This window comes from Coffea eugenioides, chromosome 7 (genome assembly GCF_003713205.1).
Source record: "Coffea eugenioides isolate CCC68of chromosome 7, Ceug_1.0, whole genome shotgun sequence".
NCBI classification, from domain to species: Eukaryota; Viridiplantae; Streptophyta; class Magnoliopsida; order Gentianales; family Rubiaceae; genus Coffea; species Coffea eugenioides.
The window spans coordinates 9,740,586-9,761,890 of NC_040041.1; the positions used below are offsets into that span (position 1 = coordinate 9,740,586).

Here is a 21,305-nt window from a genome sequence, read left to right on the forward strand (position 1 = left end):
GAAAATTATTGATGAGTGTTAAATTATTGAAAATGTAAGATTAATTTAGAAAAAGTGTATAAATGCACGAGAGGATAATAATTGTTAACGCTATATATACAGGTAAAATTTAGACGTGTTATCGAATGTCCAAAAAAATTTGAATTTTAAATTGATGAGTCAGCATTTCCTTAGTTAGCCTCAAGTACTCCAATTTTTGCTTTCTGATTTTGAATATATATATATATATATTCTTCAATCATACTACAAGAGAGAGAGAGATGGGATGCGTAAACAAAAAGGCTTAATAAATAAACTTAAAAATAAAAATCCAAACACAAACTCTCCATTTGCTGTTCTTCACTAGGCATAAAGATCAAAAGAGAAATTGGTTAAAACAGCAGAAGCAGAAGGGCTGCAATTATGCACTCTTTCCCAACAAATTAACAAATGACAAATTGTCCTTCCTGAATAGACAGCAGCCATAGATTAATTAGATTGCCGAGTTCTCAATAAACGTACTAGAGTTAGCTAGTTTCTGGAGCCAAATTACAGTGAGATGTGAATATGGATTACAAATTCGTACAATTGACAACAGCTAATTCTACTTGGATTAATCCATCCACCGCCCAAGACTGACTGCAATCTTTTCCTGCAAAAGAACCAAGTCTAGCTAAGAAAAGAGAAGCTCAATTCCTTGCTTCAACATAAGCATAGGAAATGTCCAGTCATCTTTGTCTCTACTTCTAGTAAACTTCTCTACTAGTCCCCTCTGCATTATATCCCTTTACTTTCTATGGAACTTCTATCTATTAAATCAAGATAAAATCTGACCAACTAATAGGGAACAACATTCTTTCTACCAAGTGTTCAGTGGCTCATGCTGTCTGCAGTCTTAACCATTTTTTCCTAGAACTCCATCCTACTCGTAGCTAAAAGCTTCAAGCAGAGTGCATACAGCGCTGACCTTTATACCCGTGTTGAAATTTTCAAAAGTTTCAAAAATACTACTACATCTTATTTTTAAATTTATACTTCGACATTTTTCTTATTTTGTGACATATTGACCTGGTCCAGAATGAAATGTCCAAACATCAATGCTCAATCTTAAATTTCATTTGGACCAAGGAACAAGCAAACCAATAGGTGATGTGCATTTTTCCAGCATAAGAATATCCATGTGATATAGACAATTAGGTAGATGGAAAGCACCATTGGTTCATTAATGTGGATGAGCCGTGCATGAGAGAGAGAAAGAGCGCACACGGCACACCTTAGTCTTCCTTTCGATGTTTACAACTGTGAGATCTCTCAGAGGTATAACCTAAGCCAAAACACTTGAGAATAGCCTGTTTAGCAAGATTCATATAATGGCAGGGGTGGTTTCCCTGTCCCAAAAGCCTCAGAAGGGCTATATCCTTTACTGACGCTTCATCTCTTTCTTCAATTTCTTCTCCTATGGTAGCTTTATATGCACTTGCCTCCGTCTCCCTTTGACTGCTTTGACTTTCTTCAACCTGCAGGAAACACTAAGTTCATAAGCCTTTCTTTGGATCAAAACTACATAGACATGCATTATGAGCTGGAACTTCAGGTTTAGTCATACAAATAGCATGAAGGATGTCCGGAAGGAAATAGTGCAAATAGCTGATTATAGCTAACAACTCTTCTTATCAAAGACAACCATTTTAATCATGCATCTGCTCACTGACTGCAATATCAACTTTCCTTGCCTTAAGCAAGTAATTCCTTATATGACAACAATAGTAGTGCTATATGTTATAGGAAACGATTTAATTGCTACATGACAATACTCAGGATGCTCAGTTATGCTTAGTTTCAGCATTTGGTTTAAGTTGCAAAGTCCCTATATACTTGAGCATTCAACATATGAGGAGTTGTGTTTGATGGTGTTTATATATGAGAGATATTTTATGAAACAAGTTCTGGAATGTCCTAGATCATGAGAGAAATTAAACTCACAAATGTCTTGGTTTAGTAGGTTATTTGGTTGTGAGGTTCTATTCATTTCACATTCTCAGTAAGAAGTCATGTTCACAATTCTTTACTTGTCCAATTTGAAAATTAAAAAGAGAATAGATGCTGCCACCTTTATTTTATCTGTAATCCACTATTTTCATTCTTAAGCATTTAAACAGAAACAAGCATGTAACTACAGCAGTTGGTCAACTTATTAGTTCAACAACTTCAAGCACTTTTCATGTCGTAGCAAAAATTTTAATTTCTATAGCAGTTATTCTTCTTGTTTCTTGTAGGAGAAAGATTTTCTTTTTTTTTTTTTTAAAAGGTCAAGCATGCCTGTTCAGTTCTCGGCTATTTGGGACAAGGGATTCAAGAAAAAAACAGGCACACATCTCCAATTGTTGGAAAAAAAAAAAGAAAATTAAATCACAATCAATATAAAATAAGTACACTTTAATGACCGTCAAAATGAAAACTACAATTTTCATCAAAGAAAAAAAAAGGTAGGTGACCTGTAGAATCAGTGATTGTCAAGACTAGATAGAAAATTTTAAACTACAGCTTGTTTCTTCTACTATTTTTAACCCAATTTCAGCTTTTCTTCAATAATGTTCTGAGAAGAAGTTTTCTGCTTCAATACCTCCCAACTAAAAAGATGGTTTCCACAGCAGGCAAACAGTACCATGGGTCAGTGATCAACTAGTACCTCTCAAGAAAACATTACAGGAATAAAACAAGCTACAATCTAACATGGCTTAGGATCTATAAACTTCTCTTCTAGAAAATAGCTCAGAATGCAAATAGAACAGCTTCTATTGGCCTGATTTCACCACAATAACAACCAAAAAATTTTTTTTGTCACCTTTTATAAAAATATATTTTTCCAATTTTGGCTCAAGTTAAATTGATTACTTTTCTATAACCTGTATATATGTTAGCCGTTTTCTGTAACTGGTTACACTTTTAGAGTTGTACATTATGTTAGTCCTAAAAATTCCCAATTTTTTGGAAGCCGCATGTCTAAAGTTAGAACACGTTTTCATTTTAGTAACACCATGCACAAAAGGAACTTATATATAATTCTGAGTTTTCCTTTACCGTCGGTTGTTCAACTAACACTTGAAATTATTATTTTTTTTAAAAAAGGTAGATTTCATTAAAGGCATTGTAAAGTAAGAAATTATTACGATATAGAGTTGTCCAGTTGGAATCGGACTGCTTAAGCCATTCGTGATTAGCCACAAATATTCAAAACTTCAAAAAACAGTGGAAATATTCTATTCGGAATTCACAAAAAACAGAGGCAAAATCGGAAAGACATCAGATAAAGCAATATCTTGAAGTACTTCAAACAGAACAGTAAAAGCTATTTCAACTTCTTGAAAAGTTTAATACCTTATCAGTAGTGATCAGCTAGATTCATAGACAAGCTTGTACCACATAGGAAAGCAGATCACTATTTTCAACATATTCCAGCAAATAAAAACACTCAAAGTATGTTCCATTCCACTAAGACAAGATATCCTTTTCTTTGTCCTAATTATGACTTTTGCCAATGGAAATTACCTCTAAAAATCTCATTTAGCAATTATTAAATGCAGTTTGATTTGTATTGCAGATACCCAACAAAAAGGCTCATACTTTTTAATAAGAACTACACAGCCACCGGCAATTTTCTGAAGATAGAATTTTCTAACTATTGACCCCCTGAAAATCCATTATCTCAGTCTTGACTCCATAAGCTCCTTCTGTGAAACTTCTACTTGCCAGGCTACCTCATTAAATTCCAGGTTATAATGTACAAAATTTTGGTCAAACCACCATGTTTACTACATATGCCATCCTTCAACACGTTTACCACTTTTTCTTTTGAATAATTAAAACTCCCAACCCCACACAACCACCACCACCACCTCGAAAAAAAAATCTAAAAGCTTCCCAAAATCCCTACTCACAGCCCACGGAAAAAAGCAGCAACAATAATTGACCACTTTCGCCAACCAAATATAGTACCTAAATTTATTCCAATATCATGTTGCTTTACGAAAAAAAAATTTAGCTGCAAAAAAAAACTACGGGGCAAATTAAATCAAGAAATGTCCTAACTTTGCTACTCAGCAATCTTTCAATCTCAATTCCCTCCTGGCAACTACACCAAAAGTAGTAATGGAAGAAAACAAACAGAAATAAAAAAAAAAAGGATATTCAATGAGGAGGAAATACTGAAAAGAATAGATTTGGCATCAGAAATGTAAAGACAAGAAAAGAGATTAAGTTGAACAAACCTTAGAGCCATGTGAAGAGCTGGATTTATTGAGCAAAGCGTCTTTGCCATGGGATTGAGAGGAAGAAGATGCTGAGCTGCAGGAGGGATTGTTGAATCGATCCAAAGCAAAGATGCTGAATCCAAAAAAAAGTATAACAACAAGAAGAATCGTGACAAGTAACTGAGCCCATATAAGCCATGGAACACTCTGGCTCTCAATCACAAATTCATCACCAAAATCGAACATATATGTCTATATGATGATAAATAGCTGAAATATTACTAATTCCAAGCATAAAAAATGACGAAAGAATATTGATGGGTTTTCAATATTAAGGAGGAAAAAGTATGAAAAGATGAGTGAAAGCAACTTCTTCGATGGACAAAGAAAGATTTAAAACATGGAAGTTGGAAAGGTGTGCTGTAATTCTCCCGGCGGTTTTCTTCGAGGGAAGTGGACTTGGAATTGGAGTTGGAATTATTACAAGTTCAGAAGTATGCTGCCTTATTTGGACTAATTGCATTTTGCTCCCCTTAACTCTTTAAAACTGGTATTTTAGTTTGTAAGGTGTCAGTTGTAGTATTTAAGTACCTCAAATTTTTAGCAAAGTAGTGTAACTGCAATACTATAACGAAGTATTCAGTTTGGTTTACCATTCATGAGTTTAAGAAATGGCAAAGAAATAGTTGTGTAATTTCCAAATGAATTTTGCAGTCACTCGTGAAGAAAAAATATATGTACTTTTTTATGCTTATTAATTACTAGAAAGTAAAATTAAATTAACCAGTTTTTGAGGCAAATGACACTCACCTGCACTAAAGCTCCTCAAGGCTTGGTTGCATGTACCATTGGTTATAACCACTTTTAATTAATATGAATCATCATGAACCCATGATTCTCAAGTGTTTTAATTCTAGCAACAACCTAACATGGATAAACTAGAAATGTATGCTATAAACCAACAGTACTTTGGACTGTTGGCCACCACCAAAACTTGAATTCTTTGTGAGGTGAAAGGTCAAACGTTCAAACCTTGTCTCCCATTAATATATCACTATATATGGCTTCTTCGAAATCCATACGAGTGCGTAGTGCACCCATTTGGTCCGATGATAGTTCCGTCTCCATTGATTTCTCTAGACCTCGTTAGACCTCTCTCCCTCCTTAGTGTAGACTAGAGTAAGAGTAGATCTAAACTAGACTAGCTGTTGCCGTCTGATAAAAAAAAAGGGAAAGAAAAGTATGCTATAATTTTTAAAATAGATTTGCTATTTATTAAAAAAAACCTTAATTTCTCAAATTTGACATTTCTTTAAACGTAGGCAGCACTATTTATATGCACAAGAGAAAATAAGTAATTAGGCAACGGCTCACAGTTGAATAAATCTGATCTTTAAAGATCAAATGATCCAAATTGTGCCATACCATTATCAAATGGTATAACACAATCTGAATCGTTGAATTTTTAAAAATTGAATCTACTCAAGTTTTTGGTCGGTAGACAACCATGGTAAGAATGACAGTTTAGGAACTTCACCAGAGCAACAGTGCTTACACAAATTGGAATCATGAAGGCAATCCAAATTCCAATACCAACTTTCTCGTTGCATTACCTTGCAAGAGATCAGAAGTTTAAGGTAGTACAATGCTAAAATTGAAAGTTCATCGATGATAAATGGATAATAGTGAACAATGTAGGGGATAAAATGTAACTAAACCATTATATGCCACTAGTAAAGAGCGGCATTGAATTGATGATGCTGACTAATGGGGCGACGGGACAAAAGAGGGCCGTGTTTGGTAGATCCCCCGTGGCCGAGCAGCCGCCAGCTAAGCAAGGGAACCGGCAATATGCGGTTGTTTTTGTAATTTAGTCCAATATTATTATTATTAACTAGGCTCCAAAAAAAAAAAAAAAAAAAAAAACTAGGCTCCAGAAAAGAGCATTCATTTTCATCATCCGGAGGATCTTATACCATCATCAATCTAAACAATGCGATCCACAAGATATAAAAATTGCATAAACAGCAATACCAAGCCAACATATAGTTTTGACTTCATTTGGATGGCCTTTCTTGGCTTTGTGCCAAGGACGGTGGATTCAGGACTGTGGCGTGGTCCATGACCACAAGACTAGGTCTCATGCACGTAACCTTTTTTTTTTTTTGGTAGGCTAGGGATAACCAAAGAATATTAATATTTTTTGTTCTAGTTTACAGGGTTGTAATGGGGTTTTTCTTTTTTTGTTTTTTTTGTTGGGTTCTTGTAATGTTGGAGTAGTATAGCTACTTATTGTTTTTGTAAATTGCAGTTAGGATGGATATTGTATTAGAGCATGAAAGTAACTTTAGCACGAGAGAGGGTTAGGTTAGGTGATAAGATGGGAAGAATTGTAAGTAAAAGATGTTGGATTCAAGACGTCATACTTACTAAAAAAAAATGTACATATAAAAAAGTGCATTTCACATATTTCAAATGATTAATCTAGTAGGACACTCATTAGCACATTTCAATTATATTTAATGGGGAGGGGAGACGAATTGTAAGTGAGAGGTCCTGATCCAAGGCTTCTCACTTACACACAATTACAATCGTTACACTCTGTTGTATTTAGATACTTCTATAAATTAATGTATTGTTTTTTAAAAAAAAATTAACACTTGAAACTCCTCTTAAATAGGCACCCATTACCCAAAACGTATTTCAAATTAGCAGCTTTCTCTCTTTGGCTTTGGAAATATCGTTTAGTGCACCTATTGCAGTAATTTGATATTTTTAGCTTGTAGGGACAAATTTTTTGGCACACATAAAATTCATTTAATTTCTTTGAGTTACGAGTTACATGGAGCAAACAAGAATGATCGTTACAACAACTCAAATTACAGGATTGGATGATATAATCCGACTTCTTTTACAACTAATTCACTCATCCAATAAAACCATTTTCCACGACTTTATATATCTCTTTCGAGAAAACATCTACCAGTTGGTAACATGAACATTGAGGAAAATGCATCTCCTAGATTGCTTGCGTACCATACATGTTAAGTAACCATTAATATAACCTATGTTAGACAAGTTTTTGAATGATTCTCTTAGAATTGAAGAAATTGTAATCCCCTTTCTTACCTTGAAAGAGGATTTATAGAGCATTTGTTGTACCTCTCTCTTTTTTTTTTTCAGCAAAAAACAAGCCAATCAGCAGGACAAGTTTTTGAATGATTCTTTTAGAATTAAAGAAGTTCTAATCCCCTTTCTTACCTAGAATGATTCTCCTTTTTTTCAGTCCTGAGGTCCTGATTCAAATCTCCTTGCCATTTTTCCGCTTTTTAAACTCCACCCCACTTCTGTTAGGGAAAAAAAAATCAGCAGAGCAAAAAAGCTAAGAAAGAATGTGATTTTTTTGGAAGGTTAACAGTAAAAAAAGAAAAGAAAAAGTCATGTGCTCAATTCTGACCAAATATTGCTCAAAATTTACAACCTGAATTGTTTTGTATTTCTCTGTTTGTTAGTGTGTACAATGTGTGCAATACTCTGTACATTGCAAGGAACAATCACCAAACAACCCTCCAACGGGTGATTATTGATGCACCTGTCCAGCCTCACCCTGCCTGCCAAACCCATCCGTGACATTCTCATTTTAATGGATCCACGAGGAATGAGTTTGTTTTTGTTGAGCCCAAAACAAGTCTTTACTAAGCCCGGACGAGAATATAAAAGCTCTAGCCCCAAAAAAGATGTTGACACGGAAAGTCTGCCCAGGCGAGAGGTGAAATGGCCCATTAAGGACCATGTCAACTCTCTATAAAATGGGAGTGCAGATTCATTTTTCTTGTATGATTTTTTTTTCTTTTTTTTTTTTGGTAAAACTATTTTTCAAATTCGGATGACAGAAGCATTTTTTTTTTGGGCTGATGATAAATTTTTTTTTTTTGGTGTCATATCAGCATTTCAATTCCTGAACTAAATTGCCAAAAGCACATGCAAGACAACACTTTACTGTAATTAGTTGATAAATAATGAATAAATTTTAATAAAATGGTGCCAAACCTAAAAAAATCTCAAGTCACTTGTGCATATTCAAATATTAATGTTTTAAGTACACAAATTTTTTTGAATTATTTTAGATTAATAAAATTTGTTTAAATGAATCCAAAAACAATAAATCAGGTTCAGAAATTCGATTATCAAATGAGCAATACACTAAGTTATTGTGATATACATATTAGTATTTAAAAAAAAAAAAAAACATGTTAGAGGCCAAATGTGTGCAATTGAAAATTTTTGTATCATAAAGTCATTTTAATGATCTCATGAGGGAAAAAATTGAACTTGCCAAAACTAATTGCTAAACTTGCACATAAAGTAAATAATCATTGTTATACAGCATACACATTTGAAAATCAAATATCCAAATGTTCCAGACTATGCCTGCAGGCTCATTTGTCTCTCTTAGTATATTGTACATTCAAGAAAGCATCTTAATTGAATCCCTCTATACAAAGCCATGGAATAGAAAGCCTTGAATCCCCTTTCTGAGTTGAATTCAAGTTCAAGAATTCATTATTTTGGGTTAGTGAGGTAGCTAGAGTAGGGAAAAAAAAACAAGTTTTTCAACTTAATTGTACGCAAAAAATATTAGCTAATCAATATAAGACTTTGGAAATATACTACTATAATGCGGTAGCACTGATAATATATTGCAAGTAAAGACGACCAATTATAGGATGACAAGTAATAAACCCAAATCAAGATTTTCAATTTTGGGAGAGGAGGAAGAGAGGCAGGAAAAGCCTGGTAGTTGAGAAGAAATGGACATGGTATAGAGTTGGGGTTAATTTTTAATTATCCCCTCAAAAAAATACATTTGTTCGGATACCCCAATTATCCCAAATAATATTTCGCTTGCATCATAGACACATTTTTCAACCCACCTTTTTATATTCCCAATCACCTTTTTATCTCACATACATCACATCACAAAAAGTGCTACAGTAATTATTCCAAATAGTATTTCAAATAATACAGTATCCAAACAAATTGGTGATACAGGAAGAGAGAGTGTAAGTGGGAGGTCTTGAATCCCACTTATAATAAAAAATAAATGGATTTATCGGATTCTTGAATTTGTCAAATTTTCAATTTAATACAATAAACTTAGTAACCACAAATCAAAATGGGCTCTATTAGGTGAGATGTATACGTTGCAACAAAAAGGATTATCATTCCCTTAATTTGATTAATGATTTGGTTAGAAATTTCCAAGAAAAAAGGATACAAATCACAACTGACGAGAAACCGACTTGCCAATGCACTGAGGGCGGGTTGAATTGGGTGATAAGGGAAAAAGATTATAAGTAAGGGGTTTTGAGTTTAAAACTTTTCATTTACCAAAAAAAAAAAACTTGCTATTGCACTTTCTTATATAAGAAAATAGAGCAGTAAAATTCACGCTAAAAGGAAGAAACGGTACTAGGAAAAACATAAGCAAATGAGAATCAAAGGATGTCACTCCCTTTATCGTACAAAATTAGAGTAGAGAATTTTCAAATAAGCCTTATATCCGAAAAAATAATTTTATATATTGGAACAAATCCTAATTAGGTACATAAATATTGTTTTTCACACTTTTCCCCTACAAATCTGTATTTACAACTGGCCATAGCATTTTTCTTCTCCCTCTAACGAGCTTTTTTATTTTTTAATTTTTGGGGAAGAAGAGGGGAAGGGGTTGTTACATCTATCAGGTAGTTGTTATCTTCTGCTTGGCGTTTGTATCTCGTTGTCTTGTACGTCTGCACAAGCAACAGCCAACTATTCGGTTATATATATTAATCAATAATAATAATTAAAGTAATCATTCGTAGGAGTTCAAACAAGAAGGGGAAAAAACAGATAGAGGGTTGTTGGGAAAGAGAGAAGCAATTAAAATTGAAGATCAAATGGTTTTAGGTAACGCAAAGGTATGCGTTGTAAGCGTGATTAGTCTAATAACTAAGATTGAAACTCTAGAATTTTTTTTATAAGTTGGGTATTTTCGAATTCGAAATTTTCCATCAACACTCAACCTAATTCATTCTTCCTCGTAAAACTCAGAATTTAAAAGTTCTACATTTAAATTATCCTTTTGCTTCTTCGCTCCTTAAATCATACCCTTCTCTTTGTTTAAAAGACAAAAAAAAAAAAAAAAGTCTGGTGAAGGGATTGAATACGCCACTCAGGACAAAAACGTTATTCTCATGGCTCAAAGTACGTAGGAACAAGAAAAAGGCCGGAAGTTACTTTGTTCTTACAACACAAAGTGCTGGACATTTACTCTTTGATTAATTATTAAGAGTATAAAATGGAGAGTCAAAGCACTGTTGGTAGTCCTAAAGGGTCTGCAGAATCTAAGGAATTATTAGTGCTTTTCTAAAAAGAAATTTCTGTCATCCCACCATACACGGTCAACGAGCCAGGGGGCAGAGAAATCGTGGTACGTCTGAATACATGCATGTAGTGCTCTTTTGGACTTAAAAGAAGGGATAGTTAAATGGAGAGCAAATTGTCTGAATAATCACTAAATTTTTTTAATTATCAAGATTTGATCATTTAATTATTAGTAGTATGTTTTTATCCATTAAATTATCAATAGTATAAATTTTGGGTCATTACGTCTAATTTCACCTTTAATTGCATTAGATCTTTGCACGATTTATGAGACATATTATTTAATAGTTAGATCTGGTAGAGTCAACGATAAAATCAGACGGAATGACCTAAAATTTATACTTTTAATAGTTTAGTAGGTAAAACCATACTATTAATAGTTGAATGACCAAAATTCGACTATTCGAAAAGTTTAATGGCTTTCGGGATAATTTGCTTTTAAATAGAGAAGGAAATTATGTCAAGCGTAGTGAGTAATGAAGTGGAAGCTTCTATCCCAACAAATCTTGAAGACCTTGACTAAATTCCACACTATTCCAAAGGTAAAGGACCAAGTACTTTAGTAGGAAATTTCTAAATTTTTTACCCATTAAAAAAGTACTATGAAACTGGTAATTCTAATCAATTAAGTCAACCAAACTTCTGATTTGCACAACACCCTGAAGCCTGAAACCCGTATTACCCTCTCAGCTATCCCATGTTTGTGCGAATAATTCTCGAAAAACCTACAAACTATAACTTGTTTGATTCGCCTTTTCAGTCAAAAAAAAAAAAAGATATTTCAAATACGTTTTTTAAATCAATTTTTTTTCAATTTAAAATGAAAGTCATGAATACGCTTATCTTAAAATATACTACTAGAATACTAACATTGAAAAATAAATAAAAATTTTCCCGGCAGAGATATATAACTTGAGATATTCAACAATTTCCTAATCATTTCTTCAAAATTAAAGTATATAACATCCAATGAACCTTCTGTGCAATATATCGCATCCCTATGTACCCCACTGCCGCTCATCACCCACTATATAATGGCAAGCAAACATGTTGGAACCACTATCCATAGCTACCCACAAAAGCTAAAAACCATTCTAGTCCTCTCCGAGGCCGAAATATCAAATATTCATTTTGAGCTTAGTCCTGACTGCCAAATCAAACCATGGTCCAAGAGAAAAAGGTTGTTGAAGATGTATCAGGATGGCTTAGAGTCTTTGACGATGGTTCAGTAGATAGAACATGGACTGGACCTCGAGAGGTAAAGTTCATGTCTGAATCTGCTCCTCCCCATGAAGAATTTATCGATGGAGTCGCCACCAAGGATGTTATAATCGACCCGGAATCAGGCCTTCAAGTTCGAATCTATCTCCCTCAAAACACTGATGACAAGAACTTGAACAATCATCATAAACTTCCCATCATTCTTCATTTCCATGGAGGCGGATTTTGCATCAGCCAAGCTGACTGGTTCATGTACTACACAGTTTACACTCGCCTGGCTCGTTCTGCCGGAGCCATAGTTGTATCCGTCTACCTCCGGCGCGCGCCTGAGCACCGCCTCCCTGCCCCCTGTGACGATGGATATGCAGCGCTCCTGTGGCTAAGATCTTTAGCCCAAGGTAAAGTTGAGCCTGAGCCCTGGCTCGGGGAAAATGCTGATTTTTCCCGTGTGTTTCTTATAGGTGATAGCTCAGGGGGCAATATAGTTCACCAGGTGGCTGCTCGATCTGGGAATGATGATTTGAAACCTGTAAAAGTTGCCGGGGCGATCCCAATTCATCCGGGATTCGTCAGGAAAGAAAGGAGCAAGTCTGAACAAGAGCAACCACAGTCGCCTTTCTTGACTTTGGATATGGTGGACAAGTTCTTGAACTTGGCTTTGCCAATTGGAAGCACGAAAGATCATCCCATAACTTGTCCCATGAGGGATGGTGTTGTGCCAAAGATTCAGAATCTGAATCTTCCTCCTTATCTCTTCTGCGTGGCGGATTGTGATCTCATCAAGGATACTGAAATGGAGTTCTATGAGGCCATGAAGAAGGCAGGTAAAGATGTGGAATTGCTCCTCAATTCTGGCGTTGGTCATAGCTTTTATCTGAACAAGATTGCTTTTGACAATGATCCAACTACTGCTAAGGAAACTGAAAAGCTATTCACAGGGATTGTAGAATTCATCAAGAAGCATTGAATCTTGTAATAGTCTTGATTTGTCCTTGCTGTTTTTGTTAGTTTGTTCGGTCCACTTTTTCAAGGATTAGTATTCCAATCGTAAAATAAAGGACAAGAAACCATTATGTTAAATGGCTCTTGGGGTGGCATAAATTGCACCTCCATTATGTTAAATGGGGGTGTAAGGAAGTGTGATCAAGTCACCGGAGTGTTTAAGTTTGATTATTTATTTTGATGGTTTTGACCTTGTGTTTACATTTAATTTGTTTATTAATTGAGTGTGAGTTTAAACTGAATTTTTATTGTAACTGAGCGGCCCTGTTTGGATTGCCATTTTCTGTCAGAAAATTACGTCGTTTTCGTGATCATGTTTTTTTATTACCTTTTTTTCTCATATACATCAAATCGCTACAGTAATTTTTTCATGAAAAATGACGAAAAATACAATTTTTATACTGATCTAGCCAAAAATATTTTTAGTTTTAATTTTATTAATTGACGAACCAAATTCAAATATATAGAATCATAGCTGAATTCATATGAATTTAAAAATGTACTTCAGGCCTGGTTACAGGTCAAGCTCAACAGTTACAATACACAATCACTCTATGTGCCAAAAGCAATCGTGAAGTATCACTGTAGGGTCTTAGCAGTAACAGCCAGGGCTGTCAACGGGCCGGAATTCATTATTCCGGACCCGGACCCGAATTACTATGCGGATCCGGATCCGACCCATTTACCCGACGGGTCTTTTATTCTATGTTCCGGATCCGGATCCGGGTCTACTCGAACAAATTTATCAAAATTTATAATTTCTAATAAAAATGAGAAAAAAATATATTTGTAAACTAATTTTTAACTAATGCAAAGAAAAAACCAAATAAGAAAAGAAATCAAATTAACTTTATTAAAATACATCACCCTAATCAAATTATATTGATAAATATATATTTTTTAAATTATTAATTCATTTATATCCGGATCCGGGTCTAAAACGGGTCGGAATACTATATTCCGTATCCAATCCGTTTTTTTGTTTGACAAAACGGATCCGGATCCGGATCCGGGAAACGGAATTAAATCCCTACCCATACCCGCAATAATTTCACGAATCCGGTCCGGATCCGGGTCTAAACCCCACCCGTTGACAGGCCTAGTAACAGCAAGCAACATGAAACTGACAAAATGTTAAGTATTTCAACAAACATTTTTTAATAGCGTGTCCCTTTTGGTTTCTATTGACCTGTAATCTATAGTTGGATTGGATCCTATAGGGATAATTAATCTGGTTTGGATAGAGCACTACCCAAATGTACAACAATTTTCTTGTTTTTCTAATGTACGCTTGTAAATAATTTAGAGAGCACCTTAAACTATTCATGTGTACTTAAGTGTAAACACCAAGTGTGTACATAATTAACGAGTGTGTACATAAAAATAAAAGGGCGCTAGTGTGTACATAATTAGATACTTTTCAAAAATAAAAGGGCACTAGTGTGTACATAATTAGCCAGAAAAAATAAAGCTTAATTTTTTTATATACTGACATTATAGTGATTTTTTTACATTCAGCTTTGAATGTATGTTACATATGTATAATTTGAATTTCAAATTTAAATTCATGATATGTGATGGCATGATCTAAACCTGCTAGTGTAAAAAAAAAAAATTATGCATTGATAGCGTATAAAAAAGTTATTCAAAAAATAAATATGCTTTCATCTATACGAATAATCACAAATTTCACCCTTAGTTTACACCGATCTCTCGCTGTCCAGCCACTGCCTGGTTTTGGTTTTACACCTATCTCAGGCTGTCCAACCATTACCTGGTTTTGCTTTAAATAAATCTGTCCTTGAACATCCAATTTATTACTTAATTTCTTTAATCTCCAACATCTTGCTGTTTCTTGAATCTCTATCGTGTTACCCAAAATTGACTATATAGTGATTTCTAGGTAATTTCAGGTGTTTAATGACTGCCACTGTACCTACGCCTAAGTTCGAAAATCACCCCACAGAAATGGCAAGCAAAAAAAGATCATAAATAAAGCTGGCAAGTAATAATCACTCCATTATATAGAGGCATGTAAAGTTCCAACTTCCAACACCATCCATGTGCATGTCCTAATATGGATATATATACTGTGGCAAAGTGGCTTGGTATAGCAATCATTCATCCACCCGTCATTGTTTTGGCATTATGGGAAAAACCAATTAATAATTCTTGTTCATCCATGTCCACACGTTATAAAAAGTTTGATGAAAGTTCTTGAAAAAGCAAATGTGAAACATATCAATCTGTTGAACCACAAGGCCAATGGCTCAGTGGCCACCAGGGAGTGGCTTAAGTCCCTCGTTGAATTGTAGGTGAGGATTCAAATCTCATCTGCAGCGAAAAAAATTTAAGGATTATGTTATAACATTTTTTTGATTTAATTGGGTCTGTATACCCACTAACCCCCTACCATAGCCTCCTTAAACTCCCCCCTACATTAGGATAGAGTAGGTTATACATTGCTGACAAAAAAAGAAACATATCAATCTGTTGAAGTATCGGTAAAAGGATGAAAAAACGTGGTGATTCTTCTGCCCTACTTTCTATCACACTTTCGATTCCATTTTTTATTATATTATAATTTTTTCTTTATAAATATCTTATCGTAATCCGTCATATCTTGTGTTTTTATTCAGTTGAATCCTATATTTTAACCCATAATTAGTAGTTATTAGACGAAGGATCCGTTGCAATGTAAAACCCATAATTAGTAGTTATTAGTTTTTTGTTTCCCTTTGCTATTATATCGTCCAATTGCTTGCGGGTTTAGTTCCTTCATTTAAAAATTTTACCCTTCAGATTCTAGTTGCAGCACTTCGTTCCAGTTGGACGATTACTTGTGTTTTTACGAGAACAAGGCAAAATGCGTAAAAGAAGAGTCGTCATCGCCATTAGTCATCTTTGGCGGAAACTGATTGAGTACTGGGGGTGATGACGAGTTTAGATGAACTCAAGTAGTGTTATGCTCAAGTTCGAATAGTCTACTCGAGTTCGAGCTTGATTTGACTGAGTAGAAATTATACAACTCGACTCAATTCGAGGAAGAACAATTAAAACTCGAATTCAACTCGATAAGGTTTAATACTGTTTTCAAGTCTAATCAAGTTTAGAGTACTTGAAAATCCAAAATACAAAATTTTGCATAAACTATCTAAAACATAAATCATTATTGGTCATTTCATAATCAAATAAATATATTATATAAATAATAAAATTAATCAACCCACCGGACAAGCACTCGAGCAGCACAAAAGAGAAGCTCAAACTCAACTTGATTCCTATATTGAGTTACTCGAGCTCAAATTTGAATTTGGTGAAACTGAGTTTGAGCCGAGTGTTTAACCAAGTCGCTCGCAAACTATTAGCAAGTAGTTTGGCTTGCCAGCACCCCGATTAAGTACTAAGGGTGACAATTGACTAATTTTGGAAGATAATATTGAAATGGCCATATTACCCTCTTTTTTTATTTTTTTATCATCATTCACTCCATTTTGCTTTCAATTAGTGGCGTTGCTCAATCATGTAAAAAACTAACACGCAGTCACCAAGTAGCCAGTGGGGCAAACAGACAAACAAATTAATAGAAATTTGCCCTAGATTTCATATGGAATATGCCAAACTACATAGTCTTCTAGCTTTTTGATTTGAGTTGCGGTCTAATGTTTCCTTCTCTTGTCCCTACTAAGGAGGAACTGTTTATATGATTAATGATTCATATGTTGGCGGGGTAAAGATTTTTTTGTTTTTTTTTGCTATAATAGTAAACTTGACCGCATGCCTTGTAAATATTAATTAATATCTCAATTTATTCCTCAGAAGTAGTATGTAACTAAACTCACCAGTGTAAATAAATTATGGGTTGTTTAACGGGGTACGCATTAAGATATATTTTACGTATAATATTTTTTAAAATAAATGATTAATTAGGAAGTAAATAAATATAAGGAAGGATAGGAAAAATATATAAATACTAAGGAGGGTAATAATTGGAGTATGTGTATATATAAGGCAGATTAGATGAATTTTAGGTACGTTAATGAGTGTTCAATGGGCACCCGTTAGAAAAATCCAATAAATTATTATACTAACAGAAATATGATTAATCCCTATTAATAGCCAAAGCATAAATAAGCAGGGAATGAGGAAAAGCTAGCAATCTATGGACAAAGTAATTAACAAAGAAGTCCTTGTACCTAAATCAGGGGTAATAGAAATCAAAAATTATTTCTTTTTCACTAGTCCAGCCCGCTAAACGATGGTTAGGATATACATCAATTAAAAGAGAAGTTATTCAATTTTGGGGTACTCGCAATTGTTTTCTTTTGAAGTTCTTAATTCATTATAAAGCAATCAAAGTTTATGTAAAGAAAGCCCTTGGTATATCGCAATTCCATTTTGGGTCAGTACAAAGTTAAAAGGAAAAAATAAATTATCTAATTTCCTGCTTCCCGTGATGATTTAAGTAAGAGAACTAATCCCACAAGCAACCAATAATAATCGTAATAGCAAGTGTAATCCTAACTCCTAATTACTTAATTAGCTTCACATGGGACAAATTTATGGTAGTTGTAGTTTGTTTTGTGTCTACATTGAAGCAAAGTAGGTTATAGGGGATGGATTTAGTATCACCTTTTTTTAAATAGCAATTATGGGTTGAGATTTTTTTTTCTCATCCTCTCACACCTCTTCGCATATTTTTCATCTTTAACCGTCAGGTACAAGATAACTATAGGTTGAGGTACACGTATCACGTACTTAATCTCTATTTAGATACACATTATTTTCAAAATTGTGTTAATAATTTACCACAACGGGGTACAGCACAACAACTCCTAATAAAACTCCTAAAAATTGGTACACCAACTAATACAAGTTATAGGCCAGAGTGTTAGGGTGGTTATCTACATTTAGCCTTTGGTGAAAATCATCACCTATTAAACCCAAAATCTATATGGCAATTATTAAGAAATTAATTAACAGGAAAATAGCGGAAGCGTACCTTGATTCATGTTGATAAATTGGTACTTGAATCCCTAGAGAATTTTGGGGTGGCCTTCCAGATCAACACGTATTTACCGATCCTTGAGAGAGTCCTTTAATATCTCTCTGATATCTTTCATGACAATGGGATATCAGGAAAGGGCTGTATATTGTGGTACTAGAAAAATACGACAAAAGATCCGTGTGACCTGGGGATCATAACCCTATTTATAAGTAACATTCTTGTTACCTTTTGGAACCCTATTTCAGCCCATCATAGAAATAGGAGCTCTTAAGTTTCTACACATTGAAGGCCCACATCCTATTAGATACATTAAGTCCAAATCATATTTGATCACTTTAATTGGACTTAATCTTAGTTGACAGTTTGCAACCCATAATTATTCACATATAAGTCCAATGTTGGATTAAGAATCCAACAATCTCCCATTTGGACTATATGTGTAACCTTATAATTATATTTTACAATTAATCGTATGAGCTCAACTTTACTGTCATTATCACAATGTATCTGTAACCAATTCGGTCCATCAATTACACCAATATAGAATCAAAGCGGCCTTTGTCACAATTTCGTAACTCGACCCATTAATGGTCACATATATCGATGCAATTGAATGACATGAATCATGATGTAGATGTGTAGTATGGAAATTTCATGTAATGTGATCAAAACATGTCTATTTCCAACTGGTCCACCTTAAAATTTTATGAGATCAAACCATACCAAAATCAGAGTATAAATAAATCCAAACTTTATTTATGCATAAAATATTCTTAGATCATTAATAACCGAAATGTATCATAAGATAATTTAAAATATCAAACTCCCATTAAAACTGTACATCATTTATCAATATGACACCCATACGAGCAGTATGCTCATGAAATATTTTGGGTGGCAATCCCTTAGTAAGCGGATCCGCAACCATGGAGTTTGTCCCGATATGCTCTATCGATAACTGTCCACTCTGTACTTTTTCTTTAATAGACAGGAACTTGATATCTATATGTTTAGATTTCGTCGATCTCCTGTTATTATTGGAATATAGAACTGCTGACTTGTTGTCATAAAATAATTTGAGTGGTCTTTCAATGTTCCACTACACTTAATCCTGTGACAAAATTTCGCAACCAAATTCCTTGGTTGGATGCCTCATAACAAGCTATAAACTCTGCAGCCATAGTGGAAGATGCTATGAGAGACTGTTTAGCACTCTTCCAGGATATAGCACCTCCAACCAACAAGTACACATAGCCTGACGTTGACTTCATAGTATCTTGGCATCCAGCATAATCGGAATCAGTATACCCAACGATCTCTAACTCATCTGACTTCCGATACGTGTGCATGTAATCTTTTCTTTTCTGTAAATACAGTAAGACCCGTTTGGTTGCTTTCCAATGATCTAATCTTGGATTAGTTAAATATCTACCCAACATTCCAATAATGTACGCAATATTTGGACACGTATATATTTGAGCATACATTAGACTCCCTACTGCTGACGCATAAGGAATCTTTTACATCTCTTTTTCCTCAAAAGTATTCTTAGGACACTGCTCAAGACTAAATTTGTCTCCTTTAACCACGGGAGTGTCACCTGATTTACAATTTTACATTCCATACCTTTTGAGAACCTTTTCGATATAACCCTTTTGTGATAGTCCTAAAATACCCTAAGATCGATCTCGGTGTATTTGTATACCTAGCACAAAAAATACATCACCAACATCTTCATCTCAAAATTCTTAGTCAGAAATTTCTTGATTTCATGCAATAAACCAATATCGATGCTGGAAAATAAAATGTCATCAACATACAATACCAGAAAAATATACTTGCTCCCACAGAACTTATGGTATATGCAAATCATCTACTAAATTCATCTCAAAACCAAATGAAATGATCACTTGATGAAATTTGAAATACCATTGTCGAGACGCTTGTTTGAACCCATAGATGAATTTTTTAAGTTTGCAAACCATATTCTTTGGATTTTCTGATACAAAGTTTTCTGGTTGCACCATATAAATCGTCTCATCAATGTTACCATTGAGAAACGCTGTCTTTACATCCATCTGATGTAACTCAAGATCGAAATGCTTCACTAGTGCCATGATAATTCTAAAAGAGTCCTTTGAAGAGACCGGAGAGAAGGTTTCTTTATAGTGGATACCTTCTTTTTGTGTAAATCCCTTAGCGACAAGACGAGTTTTGTATCTTTCCACATTGCCTTTCGAATCCCTCTTGATTTTAAATATCCATTTACAACCAATGGGTTTCGCACCTTCTGGCAATGGGACAAGATCCCAAACATCATTGTCCTTCATAGATTTAATCTCCTCATTCATGGTATCAATCCACTTTTGAGAATTTGAACTTTCCATGGCTTGACGGAAGTTGATTGGATCATCTTCCATCAATCCAATGTCATCCTCATGTTCTTGGAGAAAAATAATGTAATCATCTGGCACTGCATTTCTCCTTTCTCTAGTGAATTTTCTTAATGGCACTGGTTCTTGAAGAGGGAGAGTTTGAACTTCTATAACAGTTTATTTTTTGACATTGTTTTGATTTGTCATGTCATGATCTTGTTCAGGAATAGGATCCTGAACAAGATCAATGACAGTTGTGAGAATATTAATATATTTCTCTTTAAAGACAATGTCCCTTACTGTATTTTCTCCCCCAAACTCGACATCCTCAAAGAACGGGGCATTTCCTGTCTCAAAAATTTATTTAGTTGTGGGATCATAAAACTTGTAACTTCTGGATCTTTCAGAGTATTCAATAAAATAACAACTAACTATTTTTTAGTCCAGTTTCTTTTCATTTGGCCTGTAAGACCTTGCCTCAACTGGATACCCCCAAACATGCATATGCTTTAAACTGCACTTTTCCCTGTCCAAAACTCATAAGGGATTTTAATAGTTGCTTTAGTTGGAACTCTATTAAGGATATATGCTGCAGTCTTAAGTGCTTCATCCCAAAGTGACTCTGGTAAGGTAGAATGACATATCATATTCCTTACCATGTCTTTAAGTGTTCTATTTCGTCTTTGAACTACACCATTCATAGTGGGTGAACCCAGCATAGTGTACTGTGGGACGATACCGCATTCCTCTAGGTATTTAGCAAATGGTCCTGAACGTTGTTCACCTGAACCGTCATATCTACCATAGTACTCACCCCCACGGTCAGATCTGACGCTTTTAATTCTTTTATTGAGTTGATTCTCAACTTCAGCCTTAAAATTTTTGAACACGTCCAGTGATTGTGACTTTTCTGAAATGAGATATATGTAGCCATATCTTGAAAAATCGTTTATGAATATTATAAAATATTATTGACCATTCCAAGCAGATGTAGAAAATGGCCCACATATATCCGTATGTATAAGTTTTAAGACGTTTGAA

At 34.4% G+C, this 21,305-nt stretch overlaps 2 protein-coding genes across 3 annotated transcripts; one reads left to right on the forward strand and one right to left on the reverse strand.

Moving 5' to 3' along the window:
• Nucleotides 1-371: 371 nt before the first annotated feature.
• On the reverse strand, nucleotides 372-4,687 carry LOC113778010. 2 transcript variants are annotated; one of them, XM_027323255.1, is made up of 3 exons: nucleotides 4,248-4,687; nucleotides 1,253-1,496; nucleotides 372-631 (listed from the first exon to the last, which is right to left on the reverse strand). In XM_027323255.1, exons 1-2 carry the CDS (start codon nucleotides 4,473-4,475, stop codon nucleotides 1,254-1,256), a joined length of 471 nt encoding a protein of 156 aa, XP_027179056.1. In that variant the 5' UTR covers nucleotides 4,476-4,687; the 3' UTR covers nucleotides 372-631; nucleotide 1,253. The 2 variants fall into 2 exon arrangements, with proteins under 2 accessions (XP_027179056.1, XP_027179055.1); XM_027323254.1 differs by lacking the exon at nucleotides 372-631 and having other exon boundaries at nucleotides 1,109-1,496.
• A 7,047-nt stretch (nucleotides 4,688-11,734) lies between these two features.
• On the forward strand, nucleotides 11,735-13,123 carry LOC113777827 (probable carboxylesterase 15). Its single transcript, XM_027323040.1, has one exon. It carries the CDS (start codon nucleotides 11,821-11,823, stop codon nucleotides 12,844-12,846), a length of 1,026 nt encoding a protein of 341 aa, XP_027178841.1. The 5' UTR covers nucleotides 11,735-11,820; the 3' UTR covers nucleotides 12,847-13,123.
• The last annotated feature ends 8,182 nt before the right edge of the window (nucleotides 13,124-21,305 follow it).